The sequence below is a fragment of the Patella vulgata genome, chromosome 4, assembly GCF_932274485.2.
Source record: "Patella vulgata chromosome 4, xgPatVulg1.2, whole genome shotgun sequence".
Lineage (NCBI taxonomy): Eukaryota > Metazoa > Mollusca > Gastropoda > Patellidae > Patella > Patella vulgata.
In genome coordinates, this window is record NC_065882.2 from 64,397,635 (window position 1) to 64,412,828 (window position 15,194).

General features: G+C 38.8%; 1 protein-coding gene across 1 annotated transcript; it reads left to right on the forward strand.

The window, feature by feature from the left end:
- Positions 1-265: 265 nt before the first annotated feature.
- LOC126818762 (putative ammonium transporter 3) lies at positions 266-8,960 on the forward strand. The gene is made up of 8 exons (XM_050546314.2): positions 266-427; positions 2,086-2,635; positions 2,778-2,849; positions 3,912-3,971; positions 4,387-4,463; positions 5,547-5,695; positions 6,236-6,403; positions 7,236-8,960. The coding sequence occupies exons 1-8, from the start codon at positions 286-288 to the stop codon at positions 7,584-7,586; spliced, it is 1,569 nt and encodes a 522-aa protein (XP_050402271.1). The 5' UTR covers positions 266-285; the 3' UTR covers positions 7,587-8,960.
- The last annotated feature ends 6,234 nt before the right edge of the window (positions 8,961-15,194 follow it).

Below are 15,194 nucleotides of genomic sequence, written 5' to 3' on the forward strand. Positions count from 1 at the left end.
TTCCCTCCCCAATGAGTTAATATGTAGTCTACGGTTTTTGTCATTGTCCTTCTCGACTCACGGCCCGCGATGTTGCTCATTGGAACAAGTGCCAATATCCATTCTTCTAGGATGATGTGCACTATAATAATGTAGTATTTGTTATTTTCGCATTGAGACAGGATGTGGTGAACCCTATCATCACAAGGGACTTTATAATATTTGCTACTGTACACATACACAAAATCATTAAATGCCATGTCTTTCATTCCAGTCTGCGTGGTAATATAAAGGGTAGTATTTACAATGCCCCGTTTTGAATCCGACATGGTTAATGCTAATAATACGTCATATGTTGCGGACGATGGAGGTGTTTCCGGTCCTATAACCTGGGACGATGCCACATGGATCCTTACCAGTTCTTTCATCATTTTTACTATGCAATCAGGTAAGTCACTTAATAGGTCTCTGGTTGGCATTGAGTTCATGGCATGTTTCTGTCGACCGACATTGATACCCAAACAGAATCTGCAAATTAACCAAAACATTTAATTGTTTTGACTATGTACGGTTTAAATTTGATTTTATATTTGTTCCATGGAATTTAAAAACGTAAAGAAATATATTAGGTATGGAAGCCTATAACTACCATTCATAATTTTTACTTTTCGCCCCTTCAAAAAACGAAAGTCGAAAAGTAGAAGTTACGACAAAGTTTGAGGCGACAGCACGCTATACAAGCAAAAATCGACTCGAAGAGAGGAAATTAAGAAATAATACACTGCGATAATAGCGCTCCTCGTTTTTTCCTAATTTCTTATTTTCGACTTGCATTTTGGCTTGTGTACCGCCTTGCCGACTTTCGACTTAGTCATATTTTTGAATTTATTGATGTCAGTAAGAAGGCGACAATACCCATGCCAAGCCATAATGCAACTCGAAAAGTAGAAATTAGGAAATAAACACAACGGGCTATTAGCGACCTGTCATTTTGGCTAACGGTCGTACTGTCGACTTTTCGAGTTTCGCCTCGGAAGTTGTGGTAGTCTCTAAATTCCAGGTCACATTTGAATACATGCAATTCGCGTTAACAAAATAGTCTGTATGATAAAGTCTAGTAGAGAGAGGGAGAGAAAGGGAGAGAGGGAGAAAGTGAGTGTGTGTGTATTTAAGACTAACATGTGATTCAATAACTATTTCAATACTTCTCTTGCACGTGTGTGTGTGTGTGTGTGTGTGTGTGGGAGGGGGCGGGGCTGGATGGTCGAATAGTTGTACGTGACAAGGAGTAGGGTCGCCTGTCTAACCTCGTGGGTTTTCTCCCGGTCCTCCAGTTTCCTCCCACTGCTAAAGACCCCTACACAGGAGCAAATTTTTAAAATAAAATTGAACCATATGTTATTCCCGAAATGACCACGTAGGGGTCTTTAGTAGTGGGAAGAAACTGGGGTACCAGGCAAAAACCCACAAGGTTGGACAGGCGACCCTACTCCCTTGTTTATGCGTGAAATCGCAACCACGCCACTGAAATCAATGACAGATCTTGTGATATCACGCGCACGCGTTAAGCCACTAGATCACTCAACCCCCATGTAAAACGCATTTATAAGTTTTTTTTATTATATATACCGGCACGGGATAATTGTTTTATATTCAAATATAAATGTATTCAAATGTGACCTGGTAAATTGAGACTACAACAACTTCCGAGGCGAAACTCGAAACGTTGACAGTACGACAGCAAGACAAAATGATAGGTCGCTAATAGCGCGTTTTGTTTATTTCCTAATTTCTACTTTTCGAGTTGCATTATGGCTTGGTATGGGCGCCTTCTTACTGACATTAATAAATACAAAAACATGACTAAGACGAAAGTCGACAAGACGGTACACAAGCCAAAATGCAAGTCGAAAAAAAGAAATTAGGAAAAAAACGGGGGGCGCTATTACAATGTATAATAAGACTTCTTTCTATAAAAGTAAACAATAAAGTTTTGATTTTGAAAACCTCAGAAAGAAAATGAGACTTCTTCTCCAGAAATTAAGGTCATATAAGATGAAAAGGGTCTTAGGTCTATTTTAATGTTATTTTTTTATTCCCTTGTAGGGTTCGGTCTTCTAGAAGCCGGGTCCGTTGCTGGTAAGAATGAGGTTAATATCATGATGAAGAATGTCGTTGATGTGGTTTTTGGAGGAATAACATATTGGATGTTTGGTTATGGGTTTAGTTTTGGAGAGGAAAAGGGTACAAATGCGTTTACAGGGGTTGGATCTTTTTTCGTTGACACAGATGGCGAGGATATGGGAATTATCTACTCCACCTTTGTGTTTCAGTTGTCCTTTGCGACTACAGCAACGACTGTTGTGTCTGGATCCATGGCAGAACGAACTAAGTTTTCAGCTTATATAATATTCTCTGTGTTCAATACCGTAGTGTACTGTTTCCCTGCTCATTGGGTGTGGGGAAATAAAGGATTTCTACGCGAGCTGGGTGTAGTGGATTTTGCTGGGTCTGGCGTAGTTCATCTTGTGGGTGGCGCCTCTGCCCTTGTTGCTGCTACGTATCTTAAGCCACGTATGGGCAGATTTGACAAAGACAGAAAAAGTTTCGCCATGAATAATCCTGCTGGTGCTATAGTGGGAATGTTTATGTTATGGTAAGTCAGGAACTGGTTTCTGGACTAATTTTGTTGTGTTGGTATACAATTTGCGTATTAAAGATAAATGATATATGTCCATACAAAAGTGTTTTTTTTTATATATAATTCATTCCAAAGATTTATATCTTTATTTCACAAGGTGGGGTTGGTTGGCATTTAATTGTGGAAGCACATTTGGAATATCTGGTGGTAAATGGAAATTGGCAGCAAAGTAAGTATTGGATATGCATGTATTATTAAATTATTTTCCATTGAAAAAATGTTCGTTGTAATGACCCAAAAGCTCGATCTTTTTAGTGACCGACCAACTTAGTTACCTTGTGGATATTGTAAGCTAAAGTAAAATGTAATTTAAAAAATAAGCTGCACATACACACAAACAAATAGAAATTATTGATCAAGTTGAAGTAACTTTTCACAAGAAAATATCCTGTCTTTATTAGCCCAGAAAAGGGCAATATATCCCATTTCATTTACAAGAAAATATATAATGCCCCGGTCTTTTCGAATTATCGCCATATTTATGAACGAATAAACGGTAGAGCAATGAACGGAACCCATGTATAATATGGAATCTCTCCAGCAAATACGGATACACCCCTCGATGTACTTTCAAAGTTTTATGATCGTGTTATGTTTCATTAGTTTCGGGAATTACTGAAGCGCTTGTTGTATTCTGTATTGTACGCCGTAATATGTATAACTGAAACAGTTGCTGATTTTAAACAACGGTTATACAGAATATGACCGGGATTGTTATCAATAATTTATTTACCAACATTTCCATTCTAGCGAAACTGTATACGCTCGGTCTATTCTATTTATTAGTTCTGGGGATGTTCTAACTAAACTATATAGGATATGTTGGATATGTGTATAATTGAAAAATAAATCTACGGGACATAATTTTTGAATAAATATTTCTTCTTAAAAATAGAGTAAAATGACCCCAAGATTTTTAAAGCTAAATTAAAGAACAGCTCATCTAAACATTTTTTTCTCACAAACATAATACTGTTTATTTTTATTTTTTTGTCGGGAAATTTGTGGGCACCAGCGAGTCTAGTTTATTGTAGAAATTGAGTTTTCTAGTATGTTTTATAGATGGTTATCCATTTTCTTTTCAAATTTGAAACTACTACTCGAAAAATCACATTAATTGATAACATAATATTTTTGTTATTGTTTGAGACTATCATGTCATTTTTAACCCATTTCGATATTCAGATAAATCTATCATACAAATATAATCACTAGTTAAATTTCATTTTAGAGCGGCTGTGACGACATTGATTTCATCATTTGCTGGTGGAATGGTTGGTATTTTACTCAGGTAAAACACATTATTTTATTGATTGTCAAGGCTTTGTCTTAAAATGAAAAAGAAATAAAACACCGAAGGAATCATTCATTACTAAAAGGTTTGTGCGAATTTCTGCATGGAGGTATTTGATGATATTATAAGGTTCCTCAGGGGTGTAATCGGTCAAGTACTCACCAGGATGATGATCGGTATAACACATGAAAGCAGAGAAACGTTATGTGTTATTTTGTTCGAATACAGGTAAAAGTATAATTTTAAGGTGATCAGAAGTAGGGTAATACTTATGACATGTACCTACATTCTGTTTATCCATGGAGCTCACAATTCTACAAAAAGGTCGATGCACACATTCAAACATCGAGAACTTCACAGGTGGGTAAAGGAAGGGGTTGATTGCTTTATTAGTTTATATGATTTTTTTCAGTGTCATTATATACAAGAAGAAATATTCAGTAGAATACATGATCAACTCTATACTGGGAGCTCTTGTGGCTATAACAGGTAAGAGACAATGTTGATTTGGGTACTGGCGAAAACGTTCGTTGTAAATTTATAGATCACGACCTTGCCACGACCTAAACAATCAACCAGATCTTGGCCGAGGGAGATGTAGATGCGCTGCAATAAACTTCTTGTTACCCCCATGGCTGCGCTCTAAAGACATTTTACGCGTAGTAAACGCGTAGCGGGGTCTTCGTTATGTGTGAAGTGGGCTTAAAGGGACCCTCCGATTTTAAAATAGTCTCAGAAATAAAAGTCGATGTACGTATGAAATTTAAGCACCAAAATAAAGAGGAATGGTGTATTTAGCTGGTCTCAAAATTTCAGCTCAAAATAATGAGTCTTTTGGACGTGAACGTCATAACCGCTTATCCGAACACTTAATCCTTTCAAGATTTCGGGTCAATTTTTTCGTTGGGAGACCCGATAATCTATTGCTGTTCATATATGTAGATGTCTATACAGTGCGTGACACGCGTATTGTACTTAATAACGTGAGGTAAATTTCACCTACACGTTATTTTTATAAAATAAAAATCTGGTTTTATCCAGAGACCATATAATACAGCTTGGAACACCAGTCTCCATTTCCAGATGAAGACTGACGGGTTTAACGTATATTGAGTTATTTGTCCGACCCTAAGGTAGGGGATTTTAAGGGCTTTTAACACAAAATTAAGCAGTTTTATTCTCCAAAATATAATTGAGATTGGCCCTTTAAGCGGTGAAATCCCCGTCACACCTCGCTACGACCTAAAACATTAGCCAGATCGCTGCATAAACGTGTCGGGTTCTTTGTAAGTGAGGTAAGAGTGTGGTGAGGTCATGGTTAGGAACGTGGAGAGTGTGATGTAGCTTGGTGCGTGCGTATTGGAGAACGTTTTCTGCATTTCACCGCGATCTCGCCACGCTCTGTAGACTCTTTGGGTGTAATGAGCGCCTATCGAGCTCCTATGTGTGAAGGGAGCTTAATCCCGTCTTAACAGTGGGGTGGATGTAGGGTAAGCCGGAAAACCAAAGGAAAACCCGCAAGGCTAGGTAGGTGGCTCTACAGCTAATCAGCTTATCATTATCATTATTCAGCAAGTTGTGCCATTGTTCGACCATGGGAATCACTAATTATCGGTGCTGTTGGTGCTGTGGTGTCTTTAGGAGGAAATAAATTGGTTGAAGTGTGTAAAGTTGATGATCCCGTAGGAGCTGTTGGCGTCCATGGTGGATCTGGATTATGGGTGAGTATTTTATCATTATTCAGCAAGTTGTGCCATTTTTCGACCATGGGAAGCACTAATTGTCGGTACAGTTTTTAGGAGGAAATAAATTGGTTGAACTGTGTAAAGTTGGTGATCCAGTAAGAGCTTTTGTGTCCATGGTGCAGCTGGGTTATGGGTGGGTATTTGATAACCCATGATGACGCTGGTGGGCTGGTATGAAATGGGGGTTAACGTAGCATTGTTATGAAAAATGTTATACGCCAGGGAGTATCGTCGCATTTCAAACGGATCGTGTTCCTTATTTCACTGTTTACAATGGAAACCCAACAAAGGGGTCGAATCTAGAACCTCCGGGTCATTGAGCCAGCGCCTTACCCACCAAGATACTGTTGCACATGATGTACAATAAATTAAGCCAATGTGGGGTCGTTTGAACCGGGCTTTTAGGAAACTCGCATTATCTTAGTGTTCACAGAGCTCTTTTGCCAGGCGTGGTTTTATTAGGTTAAGATTGTTCTATGCTTGCTATACTGTGTAAACCTCTGTTTATTTTTTTAGGGATTATTGGCTGTTGGAATTTTTGCCGCGGCAGACCCACAGGAACAAATAACTCAAGGGCGAGCTGGCCTGGTTCATGGTGGTGGATTTTATCTACTGGGTGTCCAATGTCTGTGTTCTGTTTGTGAAATAGTCTGGAGTGGATTGATCACTCTCTTTATTCTATTTGTAAGCAAGAATTTAAAAATTATATATTTTCCGGGGGGGGGGGGGACACAGCAAAGATTGGATGCGTATTTAAGAATCAATGTGTCACGTCCAATAGTCATTTTCTACATTTAAATTTAACAAAATTAAGCTCAGAAAAGAGTTTTTAAACAGTAATCTAAACGATTAAATACACACGTAGGTTAGGTGCCATATTTGGCTGGTGTTCATAGGTAGAAATGGTGACATGAATAGATGGGAAGTTTTGATCGGTATGGTTTCCGTTGGGATTGATCAATTTGAATAATTTATGAACCAATATGCTTTTCAATAAGCCTAACTCTCCCAGAGGGTGCTCAGACTTTAATAACGAAACTGGCGAACGTGGGGTGCTGGCTACTGAAAGTATGTTTGTTGGGTCTTATTTGCCGATGACTTGTAGGAATGGCTGACGCTAGTCTGAATCATTTTTGGTTATATAAAGGTGTGCAGTTGACTCGATCGACTTCTTTCATAATCCAAACCACGTCGGTCTGATTGTATCAACCAGTTTAACAGTTTTAATTTAATAATAAATCTAAAATTCCTTTACTAGCATGACTGTTGAGTCTTATTTGCCGATGGCCTGTAGGATAATAAACCTAAAATGTCTTTATCCTTTACCAGTATGACTGTTGGGTCTTATTTGCCGATTGCCTGTAGGAATGGCTGACTCATGGCTGAATCAAGTCACTTTGGGTTATATAAAACGCGACAATTGACTTGTTTCAAACCAAGTTGGCCTGGATGCATCGACCAGTTTGATAGAGTTTTAATTTAATAATAAACCTAACATTATTTTATCCTTTACTAGGTGATTGATAAACTAGTTGGGTTGAGAATGAGTCGAGAAGATGAGATGCTTGGCGCGGATTTAACGGAACATGAAGTGGGCTCGTGGCCGGCAGAGAGTATGCATAAAGACAAATGTGACACTACTAACACCGTGCGGCGTGGGTCGCATATTATGATAGGCGATCTTACTATTCCAGTGTCGAAACTAAGAGACAATTCAAATCGAAACATTTTCAAAAGAGACACTTTTAGAAAATCGAAAGTAGCAACAATTGATAATGATAAATTCGTTGGACAAAATGGATCCAATGTGGAAACTGAAGTAGACAACAATAACGATAACCAAAATGAAGTGTCTTTACATTTATAACATCTACGCAATCCCTCATCAAAGCGTCCATAATGAAAATACTTGGCGGACATTGAAGCTGCATCTACATAAGGCCTAGAACTCTTGCTTTGCGACTACCGGTATCTAAGTAAATGACTCTAAAATGTCACTTCCAGGTGACATCATGTGCTGTATGTGAATTCAAACCTGACCTGTACGAAGCTTTGGTCACATTTTTTTGTAACCCTATAAACCAGAAAGTTCCTTTCCGTGTTTATAATAGGCTATAAAATACGTCGTTTTAATATTTAGAGTCGTAGACGGTTCTTCTCGAGACAAGAGTTAAACTAATGCAGCACTAATCCACGCCATCTCTCCTGTTCGGTTGTTTGTGTTTTAACCCAGATGATGTGACAAATTTAAGCTTCGTATTGAGCAATTACGTTTTATTCGGTGTACTAGTTTATTAATACACTTAAGAACTATGTTAATTATGTGCAGATCTTACCACTACAAGTAGCTGTGCTTTCATTGGTTTGTACGCTATGATTACGGACCAATTAGTAGTAAAAATGAAAATATTAGATAATTATTGCAAGGGTTCCTTCGGGGGAGTGAAATCAACTAACAAATATATTTTGAAAATATGTAGACGTTGTCCTACAATTTATTAAAAATGATATTACTGTTAATTATGTTTCCCCGGCATATACATGTATATGGGTCTAGTTAACGAAATAAGTTACTCATGACACTAACACCGTACATTCTGCACTAAGAGAACTGTGTACTTTGAGAATAGATACTTGTCAACATTCTCAAAGTATACTTTACAATGCTTACAACTAATATCGCCGATTGGGAAATTAAAATGTCTGTCAACCAGTTTAGTGGCAGCGTAAATTTAGTATGTAATGAAGTATTGAGGTCATAAACGTTTTTAAATTAATTGTTCGTGTAATAAAACAGTGGCACCCAATAGTGTTGCATAATATGTTACAATTTTATAACTTATAAGATAATATCTTTGTTATTTAGTAGCCCACGAGAAACAGATAATTTTTATATCATAGCATATTGTTATGAAGAGTTTGCTGATATGCAAGATGTGTGACTGTAGAGGTTATCATCACGTTTATTATGTGGTCATTATTAATTCTTTTAGATCTCATTTTCTTGTTTTCAATAAGCAATTGATGTAGCAGTGGCAATATTTTATAACCTTTTAGTTTCTTTTTGAAAGCAATGAATAATCGAATTTAAGTTAAAACGTTTAGATATCGTTGTTGTTGTTGTTTTTTGTTAAAGTGCACATAAGATGGGTTTTGGAACTTTTGGATATGTGTAGCCAATGGTTACTATATCAACTTTACGGCAAGTTCACACCAATCTAATTGAAATTAATTCAGTTATCTTCAGTCAAAGTCGTAAAAATGGACCTCCCGTGAAAACGACTTTGCCAATTATCGAAAACACTCTTAATCCCCTCAGACGCCAGTGACGTCACAGTGCCCGAATGCATATTCGGAATGTTTATTCCTTAATTACCTATATACAGCCGGCGTGTGTACTCATTAACGCCTGACTGATTCCTTAATCTCCCTTAGTTCTTAATTAAATAAAACAATTGACTTCGGAATAATTCGTTTTGTAATTCATTTTAATTGAAGATCCAATTTAGATTGCCTACAACTTTTAAACTTTGAAGTCTTGAACTCTTAATTAATTTTTTACAATATGGAACTTATTGGACGAACACTTTTAATATGTAAATAATATACCGGTCGAGCTATGTGTTTTTTACTGCGAGCACTTCGCTTTTCCACATAAAGTGTAGTGTCGTTAATATTTGTCATTAATTAATCAATCCGACTATAAAAGTTATACAGGCATGGGTCATAAATTACACGTCGGTGTTAGCAGTGAGTGTTAGTGGGATTAAGAATGTTGATTAGGTAATTATCTTTTTTTACGCCGGCCAGATCAAAGACATCACTCGAAGTGGAACGTGTGCATAATACCTCATGAACGAACTAATGGTAGAATCGTACACCCACACATTAATTGTATAAAATCATTAAGTTTTACTCATCAGTTGTTTATAAGTATTATTTACCCAATAATTATTGCTCACCAGTGTTTTTGTAATCAAGTAGCCTCGTATTATTTGTTGATTGGCGTTTAAACAACAATCGTTTATCTTCTTTTTAATAAAAGTATTTTACAATTGCATTGACAGTTTAATCACTCACCAAACGGCACCAGGAACTCCACGTATGATCTCGTGCAATTTTCGTGCCGAAGTTTAACCTCATTTACTACACCCGTAGCACACTGATCCGCAGTGAATATTTGCTTGGCCGCGACAATCACTGATAAGGATGACATTGATGCGGCTTAATGAGCTAGAAATATTAACTTTTTTCCTGCGACAAATTAAATTCTAAAACATTTTTTGTATATATTGGAAAAATAAATAAAGGCGTTTGACGTATTTGTAGTTAAAAATTATTTCCGATTTAGTGTAAATGGGTATTAAAATGACTAAAATGCAGCATTCTCTCCGAAGCAGTTATGTCTTATGTAAACAATGCACGCGCCATTCAGCCAATGATTCACACCGCGTGCTGTGACAGCACGTGTTAAGGCAGTCATCTATGACAGAGATATTATACGAGACTCGTAATTCTCTGTGAAACAGATTGCACCCGTAGTACATGTAACCGTAAATGGTAATAAGATTCCCAGCGTTGATTGGCTGAGAAATGAGGGCGATCTATTGTACATGTTATGCATAGTCATCGGAAAATTCCATATTCACTGTAAATTTCAAATGGAGTTACGATAAAAGTTGTTTTTTATGTATAGAAATGGTTATTATTATTATATATAGCTAATAATGAATATATGGACAAATGACTGGCGCCATTATATCAAGTATTACGGGGTTATCCAAATTACCGGTAAATGCGCTAATTTCTTGAGTCGTCTTCATTTGACATGTGGCCTATTTAAACAAAGGCAGCTTAAATGGATCTACGGCATGATACGGCATTTGAAATTCACTCGATAATTCGGTGATTATGATTAGGCCAGTCACGTGGTAATTGGAACGTCAACAGACGCTTGTCAACTTGCCGTGTGTATTGATAGTGCTATATTGTACAGACGGTGAGATATTGTATAGATAATGTATATCCTATGTGTAGTGCCTGTGACGTCACCAGCCAATCAACCGGATTAAGGTCGTAATTGAAAAATTGGAAAGCGTTTTGGCGTGTCGGACACAGGCACGTCGAAAGCCTTAGTTAAATCTAGCTTTCGATTTAGTCTGGCTAGACGGGCTGCTCTTCAAGTTAGGACGTATTGGTATAACGGGCATAATGTTTCGGTGGATCAAAAGCTTTCTGAGCGATAGAAAGATACAGGTGAATGTTGGCAGATTCCTGAGTGCCGAGCAAACATTAGAAAATGGCACGCCTCAGGGATCGGTTATCAGTCCCACTCTCTTCAATATCATGATCAACGACATACAGAAATCGTCCTACCTCGACGCCAAAACTGAGTTAGCTAAATTTGCTGATGACAGTACCATATGGAGGAAAGGGAGGAACTTCTGTGAACTACAAAAGAAAATGCAGAAGGCCTTAGACAAATTCATGGCATGGGCAAACGATTGGGGATTCAAAGTCTCGGAGAAGAAAACAGTCGGCATGCTTGTAAGCAGGGATAGAGGGATAAGCAGAATGACTCTGTGTATGAACGGGAAAACCATCGAGTTTAAAGACCAAACCAAGTTCCTTGGCGTAATCTTTGACCGAAGGCTGACCTGGAAACCGCACATCGACGAGACTAGCTAGATGCACCAAAATCCTAAACTTAATGAGGAAAATAACGGGAAGCACTTGGGGGGCCAACAGAGTCACACTAATGATGGTGTATCGTGCTCTAATACGATCTGTATTAGACTACGGCTCTCTGGCCTTCATGAACTGCGCGCCATTACTGGGCTAAGATCTCGCAACTGGGCGAAAGATCCCCAACCTTTGTCAGTCTAAAAAATACAAGATATGTGAGAGATCCTAGAAAGAAAAGCTTCGGCCAGGGTATCAGGGAAACAATCAAGGAAATGCGACTGGGGGAGCTTGTGATAAATGAACACGACCCCCCAGTGATCGCCCCTTGGACGCTCCCTATACCGCCGGTTAATCTAGATCTACTACAGAAAACCGACAAGAAAAACAACCCCACTGCTGCACGTGCTTTCTCTCTAGAACACCTGGAAGACAACTGGCCGTCTGATGACTGGGACCATGTGTACACGGATGGCTCACGCAATCCTGAAAGGGGCACCAGCTCGTTTGGAATATACCTGCCAAACGGGGAACTGGGAATAAGCAGGAAACTGCCCAATAACTGTTCGGTGTACACTGCAGAGCTTGTGGCCATTCGTGACGCTATATCATGGATTTCCCATCAAAAGACTATTAAGTTCGTCATTCCAAGCGACTCTCTGAGCAGTCTGATTTCAATCCAAAATGACAACTCGGACTCAAGACCAGAAGTCATTTTGGAAACCAGGCAGCTGTACCAGAGGGTTTTAGAGAAGGGAAGCAAAGTAGAACTCGTGTGGATTCCATCACATGTCAACATTAGAGGAAACGAGGAGGCAGATCGACTCGCCAATGAAGGTCTCAAGGACACAGCACCACTCCGCACCATAGACTACAGCACCACGGAAATCTACAGTATGGTCAAAAGACACGTCAATTCAATCTGGGAATTAAATCTCCTTGACACATACCTATTCCGGCTGGATGACAAGATCTACACAAAGACAACACTCAATCACCCTAGAAGAGATATTTGTAGACTTATATCGAAGCTAAGGGTGAAAGAGCGGCTGCGAGACTACAAACACCAAGTCATCATCTGTGAGTGCGGGGAAGAATGTACCGCCAACCATGTCCTGGTAGACTGCGAGGTATACGAGGAGGAGAGAAGGGAACTAGTGAGAACAATGGAGACCAACAACATACCATTCAACACTAAGAACCTACTCTTCCCGAGACCAGATCTGAAACTGCAAATCTTCGAACAAATCCATCACGCCCTAATGGACACAGTTGGACTAAGTAGAATAGTGAAGTAAGAGGGGGTCACGGTTAGACGGGCCCGGCATCTAAACACTAAACTACATAGGGGATTTATACCAAACTGGCAGGATAGTGGAGTAAGGGGGAGTCACGATCAGACGGACTCGGCATCTAAACACTATTCCACCAAAAACAGACACCAAACCTACAGAGTGGGATAGTGGAGTAAGGGGAGGTCACGATAAGACGGGCCTGGCACCTAAACACAAACCCCACAAAGATGACATCTACCAAACTAGCAGGATAGTGGAGTAAGGGGGAGTTACGGTCAGACGAACTTGACACCTAAACACTATTCCGCAAATAAAACGGATACCAAACCCAGAGAGTGGGACAGTGGAGAAAGGGGAGGCCACGATAAGACGGGCCTGGCACCTAAACACTAACCCCAAACGATGACATCTACCAATCCAGAAGCAGACGAGATCATCTACCAAACGATATGTTTTGTATTAAATAAAGGGAAGAACTTCCCACTAAACCAAATCCATGGCCTAAGGCCAAATGGAAAGATTGCAAAATCATATTCTAAAAAACAGGAATCAGCTTCGGCTCTCCTATGTCTTGTCTGCGATATCACTTATGTGGAAGCAGACGTTAAACACCAAGAACGAACGAACGACGGACACTTAAACGTTAACAGCCGACTTAATTTTAATCAGATTGGTGAGACGTTGCCGTAAAGTTGATATAGTAACCATGGGCTATACATACATGTAATTTAGATTTTCGATCTTACGTGGTCTTTAACAATTTTAACGCCGTTCAGATATCGTTTTTTCTTCTATATAGCATCAGTGACGGAGATATTACAATAAATACATACCACCCTCTGTCCCCGTAAAGACTCTAAATGGAAATTGAGCGATTGAGGAATCCTTTGCAAGCTGTTGTGAAAGTGGGAATCTCAGAGGCAGTCTAAATAGTTCAATTCCGTTCAGTATTACAAAGATATGGTCAATTGATATATTTGCAAATGATATATAAACAGAGAAACATAAAGGAATTACTTTTCCAGAAGTTAAGAGTTAATTTATTTTGGTTTGTCTAATTTGAAATCAGTGACAATGATGCAGTGATGTGGCAAATGCACTGGGTGCAAATTCTTAAAATTGAATCAATCTCTTTTCTTTCAAAGCTTGAAATTATACTGTCTGTTGGTTTCTTCGTTAGAATCTCAACGGTCCCGCCGGGAGCACGGGGACAGTTGTGTGCCGTCTATGAAAATGGTTTAGATCACACTGATCAGAAGTGAATATACGCTAGGCCACTACAATCACTGATGGCATCGATGCGACTTAATGAGCCCCAATTATTAACTTTTTTCCTCCGACAAATTAAATTCTAAAACAATTTTTTTTAATACATTAGAAAATTAAATAAAGACGTTTGAAGTATTTGTAGGTTAAAATTATTTCCTATTTAGTATAAATGGGTATGGGTATTAAAATGAGTAAAAGGCACCATTCTGCCCGAACCAGTAACGTCTTATGCACGCGCCATTGAGCCGATGATTGACGCCGCGTGATGTGACATTATGTGTTAAAGACAGTCATCTTTTACAGAGATATTAGAAGACTTTCGTAATCCTCTGTGAAACAGAATGGGTTTAGATATGTATTCGCAACGTTCATTTTTCAAAAACACACACAGGTAACCTGGACATAATATACACTGACAGCTGATGGAAGAAGCGCTCGCTCAGTAAGCCACTGGTTAGCTATCCAGTAGGTCCTTGGGATTTTCCGCCGGCATGATCCTCCTTTATTAGTAGTGTCTGAAAACCGTTCGGATGGGCCGGATACCCCGGAGTCCCTTGGCGTGCACGCAAAAGAACCATTGACAGTTGGAATTCGAACTGCCGGGAAGGACAACTGCCGGCGAGACAACTGCCGGTGATATCATTTGTTTTTTCTGTATTTATGTCCAATACTTAATGATTGAATATTCTTTATTATTATCACACAGGTTCAGTTTATTTAACACTTTGTCTATAATAGCACTCACTAATAGTAAGTGCAGGAGGACTGCACTACACGCAAAACAAAAATCTACAAGATAAACCTGCGGTCAGAACAGAATATAGACATGGCAAAAAATAAACAAATATCAAATCAAGTGAAAGAATCTGGAGGCCAGCCGTAAGCGTCCACTGTGCTGTATAGCCCCGGGTCGGTAATGTTTTGGGAGCGCTTCAAGGGTTTAGAAATAAATCTTGCTTTCTATATATTCCCCTTTCCTTTAATGCCTGGATCTTTCCCAAATGACAATTTGAACAATTCTTTATTTAGCTCTACAATAGGCTTGATAAATAATCCTTTCTATTGTAATTGTGGCATAAAAACATGTTTAAAACCATTTTGAAGAGAAGCAAATACTGAAATACTGTGAGGATTGTATGCCAATCAGCCACCATAACTGCTGATTTTTTTTATACCCATAATTATAGTATTTTTTTTATAGTGGCGGACTAGTGCACCCGCGGACTAGT